At 46.1% G+C, this 24,291-nt stretch overlaps 1 protein-coding gene across 1 annotated transcript in view; it reads right to left on the reverse strand.

The window, feature by feature from the left end:
* PRPF6 (pre-mRNA processing factor 6) overlaps positions 1 to 24,291 on the reverse strand; it is a 46,910-nt gene that overhangs the window by 5,428 nt on the left and 17,191 nt on the right. The window contains exons 10-19 of the mRNA XM_063147312.1: positions 19,373 to 19,491; positions 18,408 to 18,626; positions 15,630 to 15,752; positions 14,620 to 14,741; positions 11,584 to 11,722; positions 8,971 to 9,090; positions 7,820 to 7,996; positions 5,255 to 5,388; positions 5,066 to 5,157; positions 973 to 1,087 (exon numbers count right to left, since the gene is read on the reverse strand). Coding sequence (XP_063003382.1) covers positions 973 to 1,087; positions 5,066 to 5,157; positions 5,255 to 5,388; positions 7,820 to 7,996; positions 8,971 to 9,090; positions 11,584 to 11,722; positions 14,620 to 14,741; positions 15,630 to 15,752; positions 18,408 to 18,626; positions 19,373 to 19,491 — 1,360 coding nt within the window. The remainder of the gene's footprint in view (positions 1 to 972; positions 1,088 to 5,065; positions 5,158 to 5,254; positions 5,389 to 7,819; positions 7,997 to 8,970; positions 9,091 to 11,583; positions 11,723 to 14,619; positions 14,742 to 15,629; positions 15,753 to 18,407; positions 18,627 to 19,372; positions 19,492 to 24,291) is intronic.

The raw sequence follows: 24,291 nt of genomic DNA on the forward strand, positions 1-24,291 counted from the left end.
TGTTGCCTGGAAGGGATACTTTTTCAAGGTGAGGGATGGAGGCTGGGGTGGGTTAGGGTTAGCAGCTGCTGTTGTTGAGTTCAAGCAGAAAGTTAGTGCTGGGGTGGGGGAGCATGGAGGACTGAATGGGGGAAGCCCTTTTGCACATGGAGGGGAGCAAAACGAACTGAGCGGCACCGGAAAGGAAGCAGAAATGGTGTGGCAGTGCCCCTCCCCACAGTCCGCCAACCAGACCTACAGCATTCCCAGAAAGGGAAAGAAAAGAAATCTTTTGCAGATGTCATTCAGAACCAGAGAATGCTGTCTCCCCCAAACCTACCCCACTTTCTCCCTGGCTGCCCAACTGAGCTGCTGTCATGCAGCCTGCCTGCCTGAGCATTCTTGCTTGCCAAGTTCAGAGATTATCTCACCCCTGACCTGTTGGCGGGTGGATTTGTGGAAGGCTCCAAGTTGACCTTATTAGGGCCATCTGAGCCTCCCCGTGAAGGGACACAAAACTGCTTGCTACACATGAAAAGGAAGCACCCTTCTCTGTAGGCCTATCAGAGCAACACTAACCAGCAGACTCCTTGGCCAGAGGTGCACACAGGAATCACGAGTTTGGGGGGGGGGGGGAGGAAAGTGTTACACATAATAAAGGATTTTAATAGCATGCATATTTTTTCTAACCTGCCCCAAGCCTTAAGAACGGAAGACATTTCCTCTAGGGATTGCCATATGAAAATAAACATTGTTAGGGCAAGGAGGGTGGAATAAAGAGCATTGCAAGATACACGTCAACTGTTGCTACCTTCATACGACTTCGTAATCTCTCAGCTTTCAGCAAAGAGCACCCATAGGATTAGACACTTGATCTTTTTTAGAGAATGGAATCCGAACAGCTCAGGATTCCGGGCAGCATACCCAACTTTGCTAACTGCCTTGTAGGATTATAGACCCTCTTTTGGATAATAAACAGGTACCATTACTCACTTGGCCACCGCCAGGAGGACGTGGGGATCGTGCTCACATTTCTTCAGAGCATCCACACTCTTGGTCTTTCTCTGGGGTCTGGCTTCTAGGAAGATGGCTTCTGACCACAGGATTCCTACACAGTCAGAAGAGATGCACATAAGAACCAATCCAAGACTAGGGTTAAGTAACCATGGCTTATAAGCAGCGGGCATTATAACCTCCAGGCAGAACCAGGAGGCTCTCACGGAATGAATCCTCCCTTTTAATTCTAGTAGCTTTGGAAATACACTTTTTGTTGCCAGAAAAGCTTTAAAAGCAACGTTCTCCACGATCAGAGCTTGCGCAAGAGAGTGTCAGGTTGCCTCTTCCTCCGGGATTATTGCAACATACAAATTGAGGGCTGAATTGGAAGGGGTCTGACCATGAAGTAAAGCTGAAGTGGAGGAGGGCGATGAAACTCCCGTTTAACGTTCATCATTCATGCCCGTGTTGGATCAGCCTCCGCAGCCCTGTGCCCTCTGGCAACACAAGCAGGAGGGATTAATGACTGAGATCCTCACCCCATCCCCTTCCATATGACCCTCTGCCCATCCATTTAAATCAGCGGAACAGGCCCTTTTGCATGCTCCACTCCTGCCTGAACTGTGTTGCTGGAGGGTTCACGGGAAAGAGCCGACTTTGCTATGCCACCAATGATGTGGAACGCCTACTTGCCCCAGGAGATACGTCCAGCCCCCCTCTCGATTGATCTTCTGCCATCAGTTGTTTCAAAAAGCCCTGGCCTGACTTCTTTTTGGGTGCCTTGCTTCCTCTATAGTACGGAGTTTGGATTTGCAGCTATTTTTCTGCTGTTGTTGAACCTGAAGTATTATTATTATTATTATTATTATTATTGACTGTTTTCAATGTATTATATTCTTTGCCTTGGGTGCTTTGTGTTCTGAGAGGAAAGGTGGGATAAAAACCACAAAAAAATACAAAATCCAGACACCGGTTAGCAAAGCCCACTTGGGCTTTTACAGGTGTGGAAACGCAGAAGACATAAAATGAGTAATATCCAGCTTGGCAAGGCAGCCCCGAAAGCAGCATCACAGGGCCGCGCCCTGAGGGCTGCATTTTGCACTCCCAAGCAAGCGCTGAGCGGGGAATGTCCTGATGCATTCATCGTAGAACATTTGCAAGAAGCAGTACGTGTAGACTGCCCAATCTGGGGGAGGGGGGGTATTCCATGTGGACTGAATCATAGAATAGGAGAGTTGGAAGGGGCCTATAAGGCCATCAAGTCCAACCCCTGCTCAATGCAGGAATCCACCCTAAAGCATCCCTGACTGGGAGGGGCCCAGTTCGTGTTGAAATAACCACTGCTCCAGGACTGCCAGGATCAACAGTACATCTGTACCTCCAAATTGGGATCTACCTGGGCATACTTTCACTACATCTGTAAAGGTGCACCTGCAAACACCCCCCCCGCAAAAAAATCCCTGCCCCTCCCAATCAATCCCTTAAGCCTCTGTCTTTATTTACATTTTCAGGTGTCTCTATTTGAAGCATCCACGGATCATTATCAAGAGGAACATTTTTCAGTCAAGCCATTCAACATCCAAGGACAAACAAATGCACCCCAGTGGGGCTGATTGACCTGAAAATTTGCAAGCTCTTTCCTCACTTAATAATCTCTCCATAGGTGGCAGCTTGGCAACCCTGGCTGCTTCTGGCACTTGGCCGCAGACAAGCCAGTACTCAATCAGGACCACACAGACAGCTGAGAAGAAAGCCATTAGGTGTGGAATTTTAATTGCGGCAGATAGATTCACACAGAGCATCTCTCAAGCATCAGCTCTCATCTCTTTGGAGATAAGCAAACAAGACCGAGTACAACCCTCCAGAGAGAGATGTGTGTCAGGATACTGAAACATGCGCCATCTGGATGATGTCTGACGGTTTCCACAGCAGAACGAGGGTGTCTCTGCAGAAGCTCGCCGGAGACTGCAGCTTAGTGGACCAAGAAGAGGCACAAGATGGACTACCCAGATCCAAGAAAGCACAAACAATTCCACTTGCCTCCCAGGGGAGCTTTCCTCTTTCATAAATTAACAGCCGTCAATTAGAAACCCTGAAGAGAACGGCTCTATTCCCTTTCCGAAAGGAAAGCGGAAGTTTTAATGGGCTGCTGTTAGTTATTTTAAGCACAGCTTTTCCACAAGGTAGAAAGCAAAGTGCTTTCTACATTTTTATAAGAACATAAGTGCTCTGCTGGATCAGACCAAGGGTCCATCTAGCCCAGCGCTCTGTTCACACAGTGGCCAACCAGCCATCGGCCAAGGATGAAAAAACAGGACATGGTTTAACAGCACCCTCCCACCCATGTTCCCCGGCAACTAGTGCACACAGGCCCACTGCCTCGAATACTGGAGATGGCACCCAACCATCAGGGCTGGTAGCCATGGATAGCCTTCGCCTCCAGGAACTTATCCAGCCCCCCTTTAAAGCCATCCAAATTGGTGGCCATCACTACATCTCTATATTGGCCCATTTGGATTTTAAGAGCAGGCACAACCCTCGCCTTCCCAAAATAGCTACATTCATAAGACGTCCACATTTTACATGTGTAAACCCGCGTTACACATCTTTCACACGTCAAACCACGATTGCTTTTAAACAATGAGTTTGAAATCTTCCACTCTGCATCGAAGAGACCAATGGCTTCTGGTTTTAAGGACCAACACATATTGCCGCATAAATTTTAGGGGCTCCAAGAGTCCACGTTGTCCGATAGATGAACTGCTCGCCTAAGCAGGCAGATGTATGTGTGTATCTATATCTATACCCACACAGAGCCAGAGGAGCACTCCAATCCAAAACTCAAGCCAACTTGAACAGGAGCCTGGCAGTGCTATTCAAGTCCTACACGGGTACAAGAAGTTTCAGGAGGAGGAAAAAAAAACGGGGGGGGGGGAACGGCTGTTCTCTCTCTGTCTCTTTCTTGAAGACGCCCACTGTTGTGCTGAATAGTGTCTGGTTTGGGGGCTGCCTGCTAGGCCTAAACCCAAGAGCTTTACTGCTATATAATCACGGAATCAGAGTTGTAAGGGAACTCAGAGATCATCTAGTTCAACCCCTGGATGAAAATCAAGGAGAGGGGAGAGACAGTGCTAGGAGGAGAGGTTCAGCTCAGCGCACCCACACTAAACTTAATACACCACCACCACCAGATCACTACAAATTATTTGGGGATCAACCCCATTTTCCCTCCCTTCTCTACACACAGGATTTGGGGGGGGGAGGGCAAAATGGCACCACGCCTCCACAGTTGCCCACCCCCCTGGTGTAGCTTTATGAGTCAGCTTCCAGCCTTAGATACCATTCACGTCAGTGCATGCAGCCATGCGCGGTGGTTCATGCTGAAGAGGGAAAGGAGGGGGGAAATGATGCAGAAGAAAGAGGCACACGAGTCCAGAGGAGTTTTAACATCACTGGGTCGTGTTCAATGCACCTCCCAAAAGATGTTCCCAAGGAAGCAACTTTGCTTGCTTTGCTGAGGAAAATACTCTCTGGTTCATGGATCGTTACTGCCCACGATCAACTGGTCGTGGAAATTCAGTGGGCTTTGACTACAGTTATCCCTCAAGGCAAGCTCAACTTCCTGGCATGGCGCTTCTCCCAAAGTAACATCAACAGGGTCTGGGGGCAGCAGTCTGCTAACTTGGCAAGCCGCCCAACAGTGTCCTGATGCGATGATTCTCATGCACCGCCACCGTCACAATGCTCTCCCAGTGCCAAGCTCCATATTCCTAGGTTGCCCGAGTTCCATTTAAATTTCGTGAACAACCGAGGATCCCGTTCGCGTTATGTTTCAGTTCCGCTGTTCACAGCAGACAGAAATGCTCTGTACAAGTCGCAGGGTAATATAACGCGAGGGGGTCTCACACAGCACGAATATAATGAATATAGCAGGCGTATCCGGCTTTCTTAAGGGTGGGCTGCCAGCTGGCCACAACGTGCAATACTAATGGAGGGATGTTTTTGTTTCTAAAGAAATTAAATCACATCTTAAGCAAAGGTCAGCGGGAGACTCCACGTGCAAAAGGAAAAAAAAGATTTCCTCTATTACCGGAGTTGGGGCACTCTTGCAGAGCCTTGGCCATCAGCGTATTGGCAATGTTTTTCAACCCAGCTCGGTATTCCAGCCGCACCGACTCCAACCTGCAGGAGGGTAAAAGCGCTGTGTCGTGAAAGCTGCCAGAGATCCCCGAGGCAGAACACCGAAAGGTACAGAATCGCTGTAAGATGTCTCACTCACCACAAGTCTTGGTTCTTAGGATTCTTTAAACGAGATTTCTCCAAGATGGCTCTTGCGCGGGTGAGCTGGCCGACCTTCTCTTCCAACCTGGACAACAAGAGCCAGAGGGGGATGGAGCCAGGGCACTTCTTCAGCTGTTGGGAGGAGGAAGGGGGGGAAAGAGCACTTTTTATCAGCTTAGGTTGATATACCAACTGCGCCCTTATCTGGACAGAGATAGCCTAGCTACAGTGATCCATGCTCTGATCACCTCTCGTTTGGATTACTGCAATGCGCTGTACGTGGGGCTGCCTTTGAAAACGGTCCGGAAGCTTCAGCTGGTACAAAACAGGGCAGCCCGTTTACTAACAGGGACTGGCCGGCGAGATCACATTACGCCAGTCCTTTTCCAGTTTCATTGGCTGCCAGTCCAGGTCCGATTCAAAGTGCTGGTATTAACATTTAAAGCCCTTAATGGCTTGGGGCCAGGTTATCTGAAGGAACGCCTCTTCCCAAATGTGCCTGCCCGGACCCTAAGGTCATCCTCAGGGTTCCTTCTCCGCGAGCCCCTGCCAAAGGAAGTGAGGCAGGTGGCTACCAGGAGGAGGGCCTTCTCTGCTGTGGCACCCCGGCTGTGGAATGAGTTCCCTAAGGACGTTCGCTTGGCATCTACATTATATGCCTTTAGACACCAGGTGAAGACCTTTTTATTCTCCCAGCATTTTAACGGTCTATAAATAAATTTTAACTTGTTTTAAATTCGTAATTTTGCATTGCTGCTGTTTTTATCTGGTTGAGCTTTTATATTGTATTTTATAGTATGGTTTTATACTGTTGTTTTATACTTTGAATGTTTTTAATTTTTGCGAACCGCCCAGAGAGCTCCGGCTATTGGGCGGTATAGAAATCTAATAAATAAATAAATAAACTCTTACTAGAGAGAGCAAAGTGCACATCCAACTGCAAAGTTTCTCCGTGGTGGCCTCCCCAACTGTGGCACAATCTCCCTGACGAAGCCTGCCTGGCGCGCCGACGTAGTTATTTTTTCAGCGCCAGGTCAAGACTTTTCTCTCAGGCATTTTTTTAAAATTTATTTATTGCATTTATATACCGCCCCATAGCCGAAGCTCTCTGGGTGGTTTACAAATATCGGCCCAAGGCTATTTATATGCCATTCGGTATCTTTAGAAGCACTACAAATGTCACGAACATAGCAGCTCTGGATAGCGTCCTCTTTTAGGTGCTAACCAGAAGCGACCCATGGCTTCCTCAAAAGCATCAGGAGGGATTCCCAGCACTCGGATGTGTTTAGATGATATTCCTCTCTAGATCCTTCTTCCCTCTGATGAACCTATTGAAGGAGAACGGTTGATGGCCTGGTATTTATCATCCTGGATGATCTCAGCTAAGGCTTGGCCCACAGCTGGTGCCTGCTGCAACCCATGTCCACTGAAGCCTGTGGTGAAGTAGAGGTTTTCCACCAGTGGATGCAAGCCAATCACTTTAGCAATCTGAAATGAGCCTGGGTCTGGTTCTTTAGCTTTTTAAAAAGTTTTTACAGTGGTATATGCGTATATTGTATGTTGTTGTTGTTTATTCGTTCAGTCGTTTCCGACTCTTCGTGACTTCATGGACCAGCCCACGCCAGAGCTTTCTGTCGGCTGTCGCCACCCCTAGCTCCCCCAAGGTCAAGTCTGTCACCTCCAGAATATCATCCATCCATCTTGCCCTTGGTCGGCCCCTCTTCCTTTTGCCTTCCACTTTCCCTAGCATCAGCCTCTTCTCCAGGGTATCCTGTCTTCTCATTATGTGGCCAAAGTCCTTCAGTTTTGCCTTTAATACCATTCCCTCAAGTGAGCAGTCTGGCTTTGTTTCCTGGAGTATGGACTGGTTTGATCTTCTTGCAGTCCAAGGCACTCTCAGAATTTTCCTCCAACACCACAGTTCAAAAGCATCTATCTTCCTTCGCTTGTATATTGTATGTTTTTGTGGTTTTTAACTTTTGTATATTGTTTTTAAGTGTCTTAATATTATGTAAACTGCCCAGAGAGCTTTGGCTATGGGGTGGTATACAAATGCAATAAATAAATAAATAAATAAATAAGATGGCAGGCACAGTCTCTTCCATGCAGGAACGACCCAAGATCTCCTCACTACCGTGGAAAAATAGACGGCAGCCATAAATGTGCTTGTCCTTTTCTAAGTTCCCCCCCCACTAATCTGCAAGTTGGGCACACCTTTAGAGTTCCTCGTTTATCATTCAGGTAGGCCTTGCAACTCAAGTCACTTTCCCAGAACAAGAATCCTTGTTTAATAACAAGAACCGCTCGAGCTGGATGTGAATACAACAGTGGAAAAATTGTAGACATATCTGGTAAATTTCTGGCACCTGTCTGCAAGGTTCATGCAGTAGCTGAACAGGCCTGAGCCAGGAATCTGACCTTTGCTGCTCTTCTTTGGATTTCTACAGAGATGCTGGATTGCGGAGATATTTCCGAGCTACTCAAGGAGTTTAGAAAAGAGCCCATTATCTTCTCCTCCTCAAGGTGGTGGGGAGGAGGGCTGGGAAACTGGTTCTGTCCTTACCCCTTGGTTATAGGCCTCTCGGGCCTTTTCTATCAGCTCCTCCTGTTCCTCGATCTGCCCTTTCATCATCCACAGCTTGGGGAAGTCTTCGTAGTGCTTCAGGGCTTCTTCACAAAGTTCCTGAGCTGCAGCAATGTTCCCGAGCACCCACTCGAGTTTGACAGATTTCATGAAGACCTGAGAAGATGGAGAGAGAGAGAGAGAGAGAGAGAGAGAGAGTTCGGTGCGCATTCCAAGCCAAACAAATGCTCAGTTTACCAGGTTTTTCATGTTCACACCGTGGCTCTAAGGACCACGTTTTGGTTGTTGGTAGCAACGGATTTGCCACGGGACTGGGAGAACAGCGACTTGCCTTGCCTTGCATCTTCCTCCCAGTGGGAGGAGGTGCAGTGGAGGTGAAATGGGTTCCTAGTAGCCCCGTAAGATGATCCTCCCGAGGCAGCCGCCGGGAACCAAATGACGTCAGGGGGCATGGTCCCACCCTCCGACAACATGTGGCTGGTGGAGGGCTAGGTGGGTGGCGGTCATCTGCCTCCTCCCCACCCCACATTAGGGTTGCCTGCCCTGAGTCAGGTTCAGTAACAGCAACATGGGCCACAGCTAGACCGAAGGTTTATCCTGGGATCATCCAGGGTTTGCCCCTGCCTGAGCACTGGATCCCCTGTGTGTCACCTAGATGAACAGGTTTGACCCCTGGACGATCCAGGGATAAACCTTAGGTCTAGCTATGGCCGTCATACATTCACTAGAATGTGGGTGGCAGCGATATCGTAAGAACATAAGAGCCCTGCTATAGTAGCCACTGGCAGCCTTCTCCTCCAGGAATTTATCCATCTTCCTTTTAAAGCCATCCAAATTAGCGGCCATCACTACTTCTTGTGGTAGTCCTGAATCTCCCACCCATCAGCTTCATGGGATGATCCCGGGTTCTAGTATTTTGAGAGAGGGAGAAAAATGTCTCCCTCTCCACATTCTCCACACCATGCATGATTTTGTACACCTCTATCATGTCTCCCCTTCGCCTCCTTTTCTCCAAGCTAAACAATCCCAGCTGTTGTAACCTTCCCTCACAGGGGAGATCCTCCATCCCCTTAATCCTTTAAGTTGCCCTTTCCAATGGGAAAGCACCCTCGGAGGTACCTGTGACTTACCCTGGCCGTCGGGGCACTGCTACGAGCCTTTGCCAACAACCTCCTGGCTCGTTCGTATTCATTATTTTCAGATTCCAACTTCACAGCAGCCAGCCAAATCTCTTCACTGTTAGGGTTGGCCTGACGGACAGAGGAACAGATAAATATACATATGTGGAAAGTTTCGTCAGAAGATCCGAGTCGATTTTTAACTCCTTCAAGATACAGCAGGCCAAGTCCTGTTCTGGCTCTACTTCTCTGTGGTTTAGGAATTTACCTTCGAATTTACTCAATGGAGACCGGCAATGGATTCCTGATAATTATTATTATTATTAATTATTATTATTATTATTATTATTTATTTATTTATATAGCACCATCAATGTACATGGTGCTGTACAGAGTAAAACAGTAAATAGCAAGACCCTGCCGCAAAGGCTTACAATCTAATAAAGTTGTAGTAAACAATAAGGAGGGAAAGAGAATGCAAACAGGCACAGGGAAGTGTAAACAGGCACCGGGTAGGGTGAAGCTAAACAGTATAGAGTCAGAACAAACTCAATATTTAAAAGCTATAGGGAACAGAAAAGTTTTTAGCTGAGTTTTAAAAGCTGTGATTGAGTTTGTAGTTCTCAAGTGTTCTGGAAGAGCGTTCCAGGCGTAAGGGGCAGCAGAAGAAAAAGGACGAAGCCGAGTAAGGGAAGTGGAGGTCCTTGGGCAGGCGAGAAGCATGGCATCAGAGGAGCGGAGAGGATGAGCGGGGCAATAGTGTGAGATGAGAGAGGAGAGATGATAAGAGACTAACTGTAGTGCTGAAAAGGCAACTAACGGCACACATGAGCCAGCACCAAATTTATTTATTATTTATTTATTACATTTATATACCGCCCTATAGCCGAAGCTCTCTGGGCGGTTTACAAAAGTTAAAAACAATGAACATTAAAAACAGACATACAAAATTTAAAAACACCAAAAGTATAAAAACAACAATATCCATTTAAAACAACTATTCTCAGTATTTTATTAATTTATTTTATTACATTTATATACCGCCCCATAGCCAAAGCTCCCTGGGCGGTTTACAGTGGGAGGGTGGGCGGTGGTGGAGGGGAGATGGAGAGAGAGAGAACTAGATGGTCTAGAAAAATTGAAGGGATAATAGTTGCCAAGAGATAAGGCAAGCCATTCCAAGGAGGCACAGAAAATTGTAGGGATGTGGAAATCCCTTATGTGGCCCTTCACAATTTAGAAATGTTTGCTTCCATAGTAAAATTATGGAATTCACTGCTACAAGATGTAGCGATGGCTACCAATCCATAGAATCATAGAAGAATAGAGCAGGAAGGAGCCTCTAAGGCCGTCGAGTCCAACCCCCTGCTCCATGCAGGAATCCACCTTAAAGCATCCTTGACAGATGGCTGTCCAGCTGCCTCTTGAAAGCCTCTAGGGTGGGAGAGCCTTTAAATGGCTTTCAAATTCCTGGAGGAGAAGGCTATCAATGGCTACTAGTCCTGATGGCTATGTGCTACCTCCAGTATCAGAGGCAGTAAGCCTATATAAATCAGTTGCTTAGGAACATGGGTGGGAGGGTGCTGTTGCACCATGTCCAGCTTTCTGGGTCCCTGGCCAACGGCTGGTTGGCCACTGTGTGAACAGAGTGCTGGACTAGATGGACCCTCGGTCTGATCCAGTAGGGCTCTTCTGATGTTCTTAGTGCAATGCCAACTTGCTGTGCCCGACAGGAGCAACTTAGGCAGTTCTGTGTGGACTGCATGCTTCTCCCACTTGCCTTCAGTGACAATGATAGCAACAATGCAGAACCTCTGCCATTTCCATCAGGTCACACCTCCCTTCATGCTCCTTGCTTGGGAATCTGAATGCAAGCTGCTGCTGCTGGCTCTAGCGCTCTTACTCCAGGCAGGCCTGTCCTTGAGCAGCTGGGCAGTTTTAAAAAGGGGTGACATAAAAAGGAATATTCATTTGCCAATCCTGATCTCTCAAGATTGACATCTTGCCTACTTTTATTATATATTCAAAGTACTTCTAAACCAACCAACCTTCATCCAATGGGTCCCAGGGCAGGGTTACACTTAGGATGCCTTTTGTCCTTACTGCTTGGAAAAAAAGCCTTTTATGTGACATGTAACGTGGGGAACATATTTGAACTCAATTATACTCCTTCAAAAGAGGAGGGCCAGGACCCCTTCTCCATCATCCCAGAGTGCAGGACATGGAATAACGGGCTCAAGTTAAAGGAAGCCAGATTCCAGCTGGACATCAAGAAAAACGTCCTGACTGTTAGAGCAGTACGGCAATGGAATCAGTTACCTAGGGAGGTTGTGGGCTCTCCCACACTAGAGGCATTGAAGAGGCAGCTGGACAACCATCTGTCAGGGATGCTTGAAGGTGGATTCCTGCCTTCAGCTGGGGGTTGGTTCGATGGCCTTATAGGCCCATTCCAACTCAACAATTCTATGATTATATGAAAATAGGTCTATTTAAAAAATAATAATTTATTGCCACAGAAGAAAACAAAGATTCCCCCAACACAGGAGCGCTTCCCCTTTGCGGTGTCTTGTCTTGCCTAAGTGATGACGGACACAGCGAAAGCTGTGCAAAGAGATGCGCACTCACCTGGAAAGCCAAAGCCAGAATGCTCCTGGCAGCAGGTACGTCTCCAGCAAGCCATTTCGACTTGGCTCCCATGAGCCAGAGGACTTCGGCTTTGGGGCAGTGAGCCACGGCCCTCTGCAAGAGAGCCTCCAAGGATTCCCTACAAGGACAGAACAAGAGCACCACTGACTCGGAACACTGAGCTTCTAGGCACCTGGAGTGCTGTTAACCCGCACCAGCAATGGTTACTGACACAGAGTCCTTTTGTCACTTATTTCACCAAGGCGATGTAGGAAATCCTGGTTACCATGCCCTAACCTTCTATGCACTTCTCAAACTCTGAAATCAGCTTCTAGAAAGCACTCCCTAAAAGTGGTTCATCAGGTACACAGAGAGGCAAAAAATAAGAATGGGCATCTTGATAGCCTGGCAAACACTGTTCACACGAGCTGCAGGTGTGGCAACAAGCACTTTTCATCCCTCTAGTGTACTATGGGCAGTATCCAACACTGCCAGTCTGCTTACGCTACTCACATACCGCCACCGAAAGCGACCTCTAGCGGTATGCCAATAGCATAAGCCGGCATGGCAAGGTTTCTGGGGAAACCCAGCATGCTAGCTTATGCCATTGGCATACTGCTAAAGATCGCATATGCTAGTGGTATGTCAACGGAGTAAGAGGAGTGGCCGTGTTGGATTCTGTCCTTTGAATCACAGTGACAAAAGCTTAAAAAAATCCCATGGCTCTTACCAAAAGGTTATTTCAGAGATTATTCTTACTATTCATGAAACAAGATAAATGCACACGATAAATGGTGTAACAAGGCATCAGTGGCGATACCCACCTTTCTGTCCCTTAGGTATGTCTGGAGTTTGTATGTCTAGTGAGTGCGGAATGTTTGCCTGAGTGGGTGTGGCTAGTGATGCAGTGAGAGAGGGGGAAGGAGGAGTATAAATAGGTTGGCTGAGGGGATTGTGAGTTTAGTTTGAGGTTTAGTTTTAGTCTGGGAGTTTTAGTCTGGCTTGTGCTTCGTGAGAGTGTTTGGTGTGAGGAGTGAGAATTTTAAGGGACTTGGGATTGTTATTTTGAATATAAAAATATGCAGCTGACACGTGGTTTGTGGTAACAGAATGCAAAGATTTGTTAAATTTCAATAAACTTTACTTTGTGTTCTGTTACCACAAACCACCTGTCAGCTCAGAGTGATTACCTGCTATATTACACTGTGTAAATACACCTAAAAATACACCTGCTGTTCCGTACCTCAGTAATAGAACCTATTTGCCAAAACCCTTTACCTTGTTCCCTCACATATAGAGGAGAGGTTGTGTTGTTTTTACGCTTTCCTCAGGCTTTTCAAGAGGTGGCTCTTGGCTTGGGAAGGGCATGCTAGGCAAGGCCTTCTGTATAAGGTCGGTGTCGTCGCAGCATTTATTTATTTATATTTATTACATTTTTATACCGCCCAATAGCCGAAGCTCTCTGGGCGGTTCATAAAAATTAAAACCATAATAAAACAACCAACAGGTTAAAAGCACAAATGCAAAATACAGTATAAAAAGCACAACCAGGATAAAACCATGCAGCAAAATTGATATAAGATTAAAATTCAGAGTTAGAACAGTAAAATTTAAATTTAAGTTAAAATTAAGTGTTAAAATACTGAGAGAATAAAAAGGTCTTCAGCTAGCGACGAAAGGAGTACAGTGTAGGCGCCAGGCGGACCTCTCTGGGGAGCTCATTCCACAACCGGGGTGCCACAGCAGAGAAAGTCCTCCTCCTAGTAGCCACCTGCCTCACTTCCTTTGGCAGGAGCTCACGAAGAAGTGTCCCTGTCGATGATCTTAAGGTCTGGGCAGGTACATATGGGAGGAGGCGTTCTTTCAAATAACCTGGCCCCAAACTGTTTAGGGCTTTAAATGTCAATACCAGCACTTTGAATCGGGCCCGGACCTGGACTGGCAGCCAATGAAGTTGTAAAAGGACTGGCGTAATGTGGTCTCACAGGCCATCCCTCAATCTGGCACAAAATGCCTTCGTTTTACACGTAAGGGGCCCCACCTCACAAATCTGGCTGCTGCTCCCATTCAGCGTAGGCTGCTCTGGGCTAGATGGGTCGAGGGGCTGATAAGTGGGACGGCTCAAGTAACCGACTAGAACCATGTCACTGAGCACAGTAGACCAGGTACATCTCCCGCACAAGCTTGACTGTCATGAACATGGGAGTTAGGACAACGCACACCTCATCCACTCCATGGCTACAGCAGCCTTCCCCAACCTGGAGCTCTCCTGATGTGCCAATACCCAATGCTGGCTGGGAATTAAAGGAGATGCAGTCCAACACATCTGGAAAGCACCAGAGCTGAGGAAACCCGGGCTGTAAGAGGATCCCCCTCAAGCCACAGCAGGTAAAACTAATCCCACCCACCTCTCAATTATGGTGAGAATTATCATGAGCAGAATCTTTGGGTGAAGGCCCAGAAAAAAGAAAAAAAAAACTGGAAAAATTAGGGAAAAAACTGTTTTTCCCTCATTTTTTCTCAAACCTTTCCCCCATCCCATCCCAAAAAATTGAAAAAAAATGAAGAAAAAATGGATTGTGGCATGTTTTATTTTAGCACGATGAATAAAATGTTTAAGACATTTACTTTGTTACTAATGTTGATGGTTTCTTCTGGGGGTTTTAAAATTGTTTTTTTGCCTGCTCCTCATAAACTGGAACTGTAAGAGATTCCTTACCGTTCAGGAGCTTGTAGTAAAATTTAAAAAAAGTAAATCCAATTCGTAATAATTGTTTGAATACACTCTACTTTTAATATACCAAGTGTGATAATTTTTTGCCAAACCAACTTGGACATAATTACATTTTATGTTCCTAAAGTAACAAAACGACTTTCAATCTGTAAAAAGGACTAATAATGCATCCCCCCCCCCAATTTCCCCCCAAATGTCAATTTCCCCCCATAAAAAACAGAGGGGAAATGTTTTTCTCTCTCCATGGCTTCAAAATTTCCGGAAATTTTACATCTCTAGGAACATCACACAGTATGTTGTACCTGGTTCCGTGGTTCTTTTCGAAATAGGCTGCTCGCAACCAGACGCTTTTCTTGCTGGGGAAAACTTGCAAGGCATACGCGTAGATTGCCCGGGCACACTCCAAAGCATTGTGAGCAACACACTGTGGGAAACAGTAAGGAACACAAACAAATACAGAATTATTTTTTGTGACAAAGAGCTAAACAGGGCAATGTTTTTACATAGAGCTTCGGCTACTGAGCGGTATAGAAACGCAATAAATAAATAAACCCTGTCAGAACTTTGTGTGTATACTCAAGTGTGATTTTTGCACATGAGTTACTCTGGCACGCTTTAAACACACAACCGGGATGATTCCGGAGCGACAAAACTACACTTTGTATACATGCGTGTGTTAAGTCATAATTCAAATCCGGGTTAATAATTCAGAGCGTGGAACGTAAGGGATTGATCACTATGCAGGGTTAACTAGCCTAGATTTATGAAGCAGCATCTTCTGGTGTTTTGCCCTAAAAGTTGGGCGCGAGGGCCACAATCCAAAGACGTACATGAGAGAGGAGTGTAAATGCAGCAAAGGCCCTCTTTGGGGGCTTCACAGTGCGCCCTGCAACACATCATAAGCTGTTTCGGGGTTTCTAGAGGGGTTTTTTTAATTGGCTTGTGATGAAGCAAACAATGCTGTGCCCATTTTTTTTTCAAAAGAGCTCTTGGGGTTAAGAACTGAAAATATCAACAAATGCATTTGTGTCGGATTAAGCAGTCAAATTCCACAAAACTCGAGTTATGGCACAGAGGTTTTTCATTCATCGGAAGATCAATGGAATCAGCCCTTACAGGTTGCATCGTGGCCTTAAAGTAGGCTCAGATACAGATTGGCAAGGCTGGGGGAAATCAAGCAGACCATGGGACCCTGGTCCCACATAGAGCACAGCACCTAACTCAACCCCAGCCATACTGACCCAACAATACCCTACGTTAGGCATACTAATTCCGCACTTACGCAGCCTTTGCACTCAGGACCTGAACTTACGCTATCTGCATCTTCCATCCAGGTGTGCTTCCGGTCCTCCTCCTCGATCCCGATCCCAATCACAGCTCTCATGATTGCCTGGCATGTGGCCACGCTCCCAGCTTTGTCGCACTCCTCCGCGTCCTAGAGATGACATCACAACAATTCATGCTGGGAATGAGAATCCAAGGCTGGAGAGTCAAGCCGGGATCAGAGAAGTGACTATTACACTCATTTGCACACAAACCACACAATTTGGAATCTTGGCTTTCACAAATCATAGAATAGTAGAGTTGGAAGGGGCCTATAAAGCCATCGAGTCCAACCCCCTGCTCAGTGCAGGAATCCACCCTAAAGCATCCCTGACAGATGGTTGTCCAGCTGCCTCTTGTGTGGGAGAGACCACCACCTCCCTAGGTAACTGGTTCCATTGTCGTACTGCTCTAACAGTCAGGAAGTTTTTCCTGATGTCCAGCCGGAATCCGGCTTCCTGTAACTTGAGCCCATGATTCCGTGTCCTGCACTCTGGGATGATTGAGAGGAGACCCTGGCCCTCCTCTGTGTGACAACCTTTCAAGTCTTTGAAGAGTGCTATCATGTCTCCCCTCAATCTTCTCTTCTCCAGGCTAAACATGCCCAGTTCTTTCGATCTCTCTTCACAGGGCTTTGTTTCCAGACCCCTGATCATCCTCGTTGCAAAGACTATGGCAAAGGGCCTTCATTGCATGGAAGAGCATGTGCTCAGGTAAGGAGCCCATCCACACATCACGACAGCCCACTGAGGGTTAGTTTACTCACAGGGGATCTGTGTTGCGCCGGGCATCATTTTTGCATGGTGCCTGTGAAGGCCTGACTTGCTGTACCTTGTTGTTGTTAGAAAACACTTAAATAACCCTGAACCAATCATGGATTATTGGCGCTTGGCACAATGTGACAGCCACAGCGGGCTGTCTTGTCATGCAATCCAGTCAGTGTCTCTCCTTATACCATTCCTTAAAATTCACATGACACATAAAAGCAAAGCAAATGATCCGTATTTACAGATAAATAAGTTCATTAGTTGTTAAAAAGCAAGTGTGGTGTAATAGTTAAGAGTATTGGAATAGGGCTGAGGAAACCCAGGTTCAAATCCCAAATTGGCCACGAAACTCACTGGGCTTTTTGGCCAGTTACTTTCTCTCAGTCTAATCTACCCATCCTGGGTGTGTGTGGGGGGGAACAGAACCATGTGCACTGCCTTGAGAAAGGCAGAATATAAACAAATACAGTAATAAAATTTAAAAATATAACGATGTTTGAAAAAGAAATTACACAATCACTTTCCCGGTGAAAAGGATCACGGGCGGTAAGACTGGGAAAGCCCTCTGAATCATGGAGTAGCTCTGGCCCCAGGAAAGATGGTCTTGTTTTAAACTTTGGCCCCACAGCCACCCACTGGTCGGGGGGGGGGGGGTTTGGCACAAGAGGAAGAGAACCAGACAGGAATGGAGAGGGAAGGGCTGGGGAAGTGGGGGGCAGGGAGGTGGGGAAACTCCACAGAGGTTTCCGAGTGTGACAGCTAAGAGTTTATTACAGGTCCTTATCAGCATTTTTATTGCTCCGATTGGTTTTCTTCTTCATATTAATTAATTAATTATTATTATTTTAGGAAAGGGGACCAAGAAAAACGTGGCTGGATCAGATCAAGGGTTCCTCTAATCCAGCATCTAACAAAGCCTTCTATTATTATTATTATTATTATTATTATTATTATTATTATTATTATTAGTATCCCGCCTTTTGCCCAATGCTGGGCCTCAAGGCGGCTTTACAAAGTTTAACATTTACATTCGGGGGGGGGGGAACAAAACCATAAACATTTAAAATACACAACAAAATTATAAGACAATAACATAGATGGAGGGCCAGACTATTCTCCAAAGGCCTGCTGGAACAAAAAAGTTTTAGCCTGCTTCCGAAAGCCCATCAAGGAGGGAGCCAGCCTAGCTTCCCCGGGAAGAGAGTTCCAGAGCACCGGAGCAGCCACCGAGAAGGCCCTCTCCCATGTTCCCACCAAGCGTGCCTGTAAAGATGGTGGGACTGAAAGAAGGGCTTCTCCAGAAGATCTCAAAGCACGGGCAGGCTCATAAGGGAGAATACGGTCTTCCTGCTATGCCTCTGGGAAGCCCACAAGCAGGATATGAAGGCAACCCACAACCCACCACCTCTGCCCACTGTTTGCCTCCCAGCAACTTCTATTCCGGGGCATATTCTAGCTAACAAACATTGTTGGACTCCTTTATGACGCTGCCGAATCCTCTTTTTAAGCCATCTAAGTCACAGGCTGCAGCCAGCACCGCTTGGGGCAATGAATTCCATATGTTAATTACGGTTTACGTGAGTGCAATCCTACGCACGACCACTCAGAAGCACGACCCACCGGATTCAACGGGGCTTCCTCTCAGGTACTTGTGCATCATATCACAGTTTTAAGAATTTTAAAATATTTTTATAAATAATTGCTCTCCCTGCATCCCATCATTTCTGGCATCTCTCCTGCCCTTTCCCACCCTATCCATCCCTGCTTGATTCCAGAAGAGTCATGGCTTTAGTCTGTGGTATCTTAAGGGCCAACACGTTTATCGTAGCCTGGGCTTTCAGAGGCAGAACATGAAATGCACTGGGACCCATTAGATGTTTTCTGCATCTGCTCGAAACTATTCTGAGCTATCCTGTTGACATCAGCCTTGAGCACAGGTTAAGGTCAGGACCAAGGTCACTTGTCAGTAGGGTTTCCAAACACAAAATCCAAACAAGCACCTGGATCCACTGCTCCCGGTTTATTTCCACCCCATTTGCCCTTAATGAGGTGATGGCGCGGTCAATGATCTTCTCCACCATCTGAGTGTTCCCATTGGCCTCCTCAAGTTTGGCAGCTGTGATCCAGATGTGCCTGTCGGTTGGAATGTTCTCGCGGGCCTTGTTTAAGACTTTACGGGCGTTCTCGTAGGTCTCCAGCCTCGCCAGGGCAAGCCACAGCTGCATTGCAAAGAGCAGAAAGGTTTGACGTTAAGGCACCAGAGCACAAACTTACCCTCAGATGGATTTTCCACATTTTCTTCTTTTTAAAACAAAACCCCCCAAAAAAACAGATTACAAAAAATGAGCAGCCAACAGAAAAATAAAAGTGAAAAGTGATAAAACAGCTTGAGAAAAGCTCTACCAAATGACCCAAAAGTTATTCATTCCCTAGCTAACCAACCCTTTTCTCCACCCCCAGAAAAACCTCACATACACCAGAGAGCCACCTTGAGCTCTCGCTCTCTCCCAAAAGGAGGGATACGAAGGTTAAAATCCAGCAAACACTCAGCCATCCAACATATCCAGAACCATCTTCAAACTAATTATGGGTAACTTTGTTGCTGCAGGGAAGAGGGCACTGGGAACTTGCACCAGATAGGAAAAGCACCGGGGGAATATTAAGGATGTTCTGGCCCAAGGACTGTTGACAGTTAATCCCTTTTTGAAGCTCATATGTGCAGTAAGCTGTAAATCTAACTATTTTCAAAAAGATGGCACAGTTGGAGCACATTCTGAAAAAAGCCTTATTTCCCATAACTCTAAATCACTGCATGTTTGCTTTTTACATCTCGATACAAGGTCCATGTACGTTATTAATCACCAGGACAGACTCAACTGCGAACTTTCGGCTCAGGCCTAAACCTTCTTACAGGGACACCCATGTGCAGGCTGCAACAATAAGTGGAAGAGATTTTCCAGCTTACTTCCACACTGGTGGGGCAGCATTCCACAGCTCGGCTAAGCATTATCCTGGCATCCTCGGGCTCTTCCAGTTCCACAGCTGCCTTCCAAAGGCGGACAGAGTTCGGAACGTGCTCTAGCGCTAGAAAGGAAACCAAAAAGACAGTCATGTTAGGAGGGGGCTTTACCAAGGAGAAATGATGCCCTAGATACGGCCACTAAAGCAAGCTGCAAATTCATCACAACGGGGAAAACTTACATGCCTATCTTCTGCAGTCTAAAGAAGGAAAGTACATCCAGCCCTCCTATTACCTGCAATTTGATTTCTATTAATTCTATAGCTTGTAGTTTCTAAAATTCATCTCCAGCTTTACTATATGAACTCAACTTTACAAGAGTGTGAACTGGTGCAGGAAGTAGATCTGAACAGCAGCTGACTTTTGTATTTTCAAAAGGGTGACACAACTTTTTATCGTTATCTGAGTTTTTGTGCAGAAGGCCCAACCTAATCTAATTAGTCTGCAAAGGCTTCCTCCATTACCATGCGAAGACTTAGCGCTGCAGACAGATAACATCTTCCTCTCCTATTTAAAAACATTTTGCTTCATTTTAACATCCTGCCTGAGGAAGAATTCTGTAGAATTTGAAAAAGCTCAACAAAACTTTAAGAATTTGGGCTGGTTCTAATAAAGGTACAATTTCTCTCTTCCTGTTTGGAACATTTCTTTAATGGACCAACACATCTAACTGTTTTGCTTTTGAAAATATCTGTGGGCAGTTTAAAGGACACTCTTCCAAAAGAACAATCAATACAGTGCTTCCAAAACAGATTGTTTTGGGAAAGATTTATTAAAATGCTAAAGGCCTGACTTTAATGAAGTAACAGCTGCTGAGCCCAAGTATTTTCTTCTTTAGTAACCCAATGCAGCCTCCCCATGTAACAAAAGAGATTTTGAGTGCCATCCTGACCGGACAGAACATCCACGTTCAAAGCAGACTTGCAGGATCTCTTGTCTAAAATGGCAACTAAACCAAACAAAGACCCCCTTAATTGTGTTTAGGTAACCTTGAAAACTGACAGCCGCAGTCCTTTTATTGGTCAAGACACATCACATACCAAACGAGGGTCCACGTTTAGATTTTCCATGGTGACCTTGACAAATGACTGACCTTCTCCCAGGCTTGCAGCTGTTGCAGAGGTGAGCAGGGATTGTCCAAGTAGCGGCATGCTGATCCCTGCTCATGTACACACACATACCTTCTCTAAGGCTGGGTGTGGTTTGGCTGCCGCATTGCAAATACACCCAGAGTGCCTCGGCCACGGAATGATCAAACCGGCAAGCTCCCTGCCATCCTTTCCTGCAGGGAATAGGGGTAGGGGACCTTGCCGGCCTGCTGTACGGTCAAGTTCCCTTGAGCACCTCAGCTGTGGAGAGCAACCAGGTTCGGGTGATCACAGTTTTTGGCATGGCCATCAGAGTCAGGCAAAAAACGTGAACCCCTGTGAGCAAAACGTGTAACTATGTACGTCATAGTTTTAAGAGTTAGGCTGTAACTGCACATCAGTTGATATGCAATTGACATCTCCACCTCTTCCCCCACCCACCCCCACCCCTGCCCTAGCAACATTGGGTAATATTTAATGCATCACATAATGACATCGCATTGAGTTTTCCCATCTCAACATCCAGAAGCCAAGTGACATGAAGTGGGGAAACTTGAAACAAGATGATACATCAGGCTTTATGCATTACTAACTATTACCAAGAGAGAGGGGAGGATGGGATGTGCAGCCGGTGCTCACAACAGCTGTCGCAACATGTAATTACAGCCTCACGAGACATCAGATGCGACTTTGCATGCAAAGGCACGGATGCCTAGTTAAGTATACTAATTGTGGGAGGGGCATCATTGCTTCATGTTTACTTAAATTCTACCTTTCCTCAAAATACATTCAGGGTGTTTATCCTCACAACCACCCTGTGAAGTAGGATAGGTTGAAAGAGAATGACTAGCTCAAGGTCAAACAGAGCGAGTTTAACGACGGAGCCGGGATTTGAATCAGTCTCTCGGATTCAAACCTACACCTGCTATCCCCTTCATCAAATTAGATGCTGTATCAGAAATACTTTCACCCCAAAGGACTTATCCTGATGTACCAACTAGCCCCTTATGCCAATTCAATTTGCAAGTTTTTAATTTGCAAGTTATTGCAAGAAAGGCAAATGCTATTTTGGATTCAATTCGCAAGTTATTAATGCAAACAAGGAGTGAAAACTGGAAGCTGGAGTACGAGACATCCGGGTTAATTCCAAGTGATTGCTGTTGTGGTTGTTTTACTCTTGCTGGGTTTCAGAATGTGACCATATAGAATCATAGAATAGCAGAGTTGGAAGGGGCCTACAAGGCCATCGAGTCCAACCCCCTGCTCAATGCAGGAATCCATCCTAAAACATCCCTCACAGATGCTTGTCCAGCTGCCTCTTGAAAGCCTCTAGTGTGGGAGAGCCCACAACCTCCCTAGGTAACTGATTCCATTGTCACACTGCTCTAACAGTCAGGAAGTTTTTCCTGATGTCCAGCTGGAATCTGGCTTCCTTTAACTTGAGCCCGTTATTCCGTGTCCTGCACTCTGGGAGGATCGAGAAGAGATCCTGGCCCTCCTCTGTGTGACAACCTTTTAAGTATTTGAAGAATGCTCTCATGTCTCCCCTCAATCTTCTCTTCTCCAGGCTAAACATGCCCAGTTCTTTCAGTCTCTCCTCATAGGGCTTTGTTTCCAGACCCCCTGATCATTCTGGTTGCCCTCCTCTGAACACGCTCCAGCTTGTCTGCATCCTTCTTGAACTGTGGAGCCCAGAACTCTATATGAGGCCTAACCAGGGCCGAATAGAGAGGAACCAGTACCTCACGTGATTTGGAAGCTATACTTCTATTAATGCAGCCCAAATAGCATTTGCCTTTCTTGCAGCTATATCGCACTGTTGGCTCATATTCAGCTTGTGATCTACAACAATTCCAAGATCCTTCTCGTTTGTAGTATTGCTGAGCCAAAAAAGAGCAGGCCCCTCAGTTGCAGGCTCAAGTCCTTACCTCTCCCATGCACCCTCTCCCTGTCTGACAGCCAGCCAGGCAAGAGGCAGCAGCCAAAGAGGGCGGGGGACACAAAGCAGGAATGCACCTAAGAATCCTCCATGCCATGCTCATTTCAGGTGGAGCAGCAGCACTAGCCAGCTCAAAAGCTTCACATGAGAATCACACACACTTCAATCCGGGCCAGCCGCCCTGTGCGCTAAGTGCATCGTTTGAAGTGCATGCCCACTTCATTCATCCTGTACGCGCTCCTCGTCATCTTCAACTTCACTCTTCCGTAGCCACCCGCCCTCAAGAGAAGGAGGGAGTGAGCACTGGTAGGCACTGGAAGAAGCAGAAGGGAGGAGAAAAGGGCAAACCCACAAGGGGCAGGATTCAGAGCCTGATCAATAGCTGCTGAGCCTTAAGGTAAGCCCATCCTACCCATTCCATTATTACTGGTGATCTTTCCACGTGTTTGTATGTGCTTTCCAACTACAGGGAGACAGTAAATGCTATAAAAAGGAAAGTAACGATAAAAGAGCTGTTAGAAATTGGCACCTTAATGTGACAACAAACCAGATGCCTGCAATAGCTTTCAAGTCTGTTTTTAAAAAGTCAAGTTGGTGCTGCGTCTTTAATTATACCCACAACAGCCCACAAAAGATAAAGACGGCGTTATCCTCGGGCTTGGAGGCAACAGCGGATACTTCCTGAAAATTTACTGCGACAACATTCTGACTAGTTGGATGTTCGCTGCCTTCCATCACATTTATAGATGCAACAGGGGGTTCTCCAAGAGCTTCCTAAATGCGTAATGACAGGCCCTGATGGTCTGAAACGTTGCTCAGCAGGAACCGGCTTGATCTTGCAACGAGAGCTTTCGATTTCCACGCATCAAGACAAACGCCTCACATGCTGGGGTGGTTGTTTTTGTCATATACAGCATCACAGCCAGCCAACCCAAAACAAAGAAAAATATCATCACCAGAACAATGCCATCTAAGAGCATTACACAGCACATGCCTTTTTGGCAAATACTAGCTGAAGCTAACAAATATAAGAATTCTCAAGAGAGATAACAATGGTTACTGAGGAGCCTGGACCAATCTCTTACAACCATAAATAAAAGATTAGGAGTGTGTTAGGAGACCAAGTGATCCCTGCCTGGAACAAACCCGGAAGGCAACAGGGGTCAATGACAGCCAGTGAGTTCAGGGGTGGCCATTCACCTTCAACAAGGTTGAGAGATATGCTGACAGCAACGTTGACCAGGCTTCAGGCTAACCAAGTTCCCTGCTAAACCATCACTGGTCAAACCTGGTCAAGCAAGGAACCTGGCTAGCCTCGACTATCACCCAGAGATAAGCATCAGCTCTTGAGAAGTCATCTAACATTTAGGTGACTTAACTAGAGATGTAAAATTTCTGGAAATTTTGAAGCCATGGAAAAAAGCCAGTTTTTTTTCCGGGAGGTTTCGGGGGAAAACTCAAGTTTTCGGAAAAATTGAAATAATGCAGCATTAGCACTTTTTACAGATTGAAAGTCACTTTGTTACTTTAGGAACATAAAATGTAATTATGTCCAAGTTGGTTTGGCATAAAATTATTACATTTGGTATATTAAAAGTACAGTGTATTCAAACAATGATTACAAATTTAATTTACTTTATTAATTTTTTTAAGCGACAAATGGAGTTACAAGCTCCTGAACTGTTAGGAACACCCGAACTGAAAGGAACCTCTTTGGTTCTGCCAGTTTATGAGGAGCAGGCAAAAAACAATTAAAAACAACAACAGAAGAAACCACCAACATTACTAACAAAGAAAATTATTTATGTTTCCGCTAGTCCTCCAGTGTCAAGACATAA

Source organism: Elgaria multicarinata, chromosome 1 (assembly GCF_023053635.1).
Source record: "Elgaria multicarinata webbii isolate HBS135686 ecotype San Diego chromosome 1, rElgMul1.1.pri, whole genome shotgun sequence".
Lineage (NCBI taxonomy): Eukaryota > Metazoa > Chordata > Lepidosauria > Squamata > Anguidae > Elgaria > Elgaria multicarinata.